The sequence below is a fragment of the Eimeria mitis genome, genomic scaffold, assembly GCF_000499745.2.
Source record: "Eimeria mitis Houghton genomic scaffold, Emh_scaff1696, whole genome shotgun sequence".
Taxonomy (NCBI): Eukaryota; Apicomplexa; class Conoidasida; order Eucoccidiorida; family Eimeriidae; genus Eimeria; species Eimeria mitis.
Window position 1 is genome coordinate 10,127 of NW_013570011.1, and position 633 is coordinate 10,759.

Genomic DNA, 633 nt, shown 5'->3' on the forward strand with positions numbered 1-633 from the left:
CTGTTGCTGCTGTTTCTGTTGCTGCAGCTGTTCTTGCTGTTGCTGCTGTTGTTGTTGCTGCTGTTGTTGCTGCAGCTGTTGCTGCTGCAGCTGTTGCTGCTGCTGCTGCTGCTGCTGCTGTTGTTGTTGTTGTTCTTGCTGCTGTTGTCGGTGTTGTTGCTGTTGCTGCTGCTGCTGTTGCTGCTGCTGCTGCTGCTGCTGCTGCTCTCGCAGCAGCAGATAAGCGGCACTAGGCGAGGCCAGCTAACGACAGAGGGATCAATAAAAACAAAAAAACAAATAAATAAAAATAAAATAAAATATAAATAAAATAAAATAAATAAAACAAAATAAAATAAATAAAAAAGAGAAGAAGCAGCAGCAGCAGCAGCAGCAGCAGCAGCAGCACAGAGAGCCTAGGGGCCCCAACCGCTGCATCGAGGGGGCCCCCCTGCTGCTACTTTGTTGTTTTTGTTTGTTTATTTTATTTATTTTTTATTATTTTTATTTACTTTTTATTATTTTTATTTATTTTTATTTATTTTTTTATTTTATTGTGTTATTTAACCCCTGAAAAAGAAGAACAGCGCAGCGGGGGGGGCCCCCCAAGGGCCCCACAGAGAGGTCACCGAGCTTCTTTTCTTTTTTTTTTTT

At 42.0% G+C, this 633-nt stretch overlaps 1 protein-coding gene across 1 annotated transcript in view; it reads right to left on the reverse strand.

Moving 5' to 3' along the window:
• Positions 1-417, reverse strand: part of EMH_0041980 (uncharacterized protein) — a gene marked incomplete at both ends in the record, with an annotated part of 8,678 nt that extends 8,261 nt beyond the window's left edge. The window contains 2 exons of the mRNA XM_013495683.1: positions 1-229; positions 410-417. Coding sequence (XP_013351137.1) covers positions 1-229; positions 410-417 — 237 coding nt within the window. The remainder of the gene's footprint in view (positions 230-409) is intronic.
• Positions 418-633: the final 216 nt, after the last annotated feature.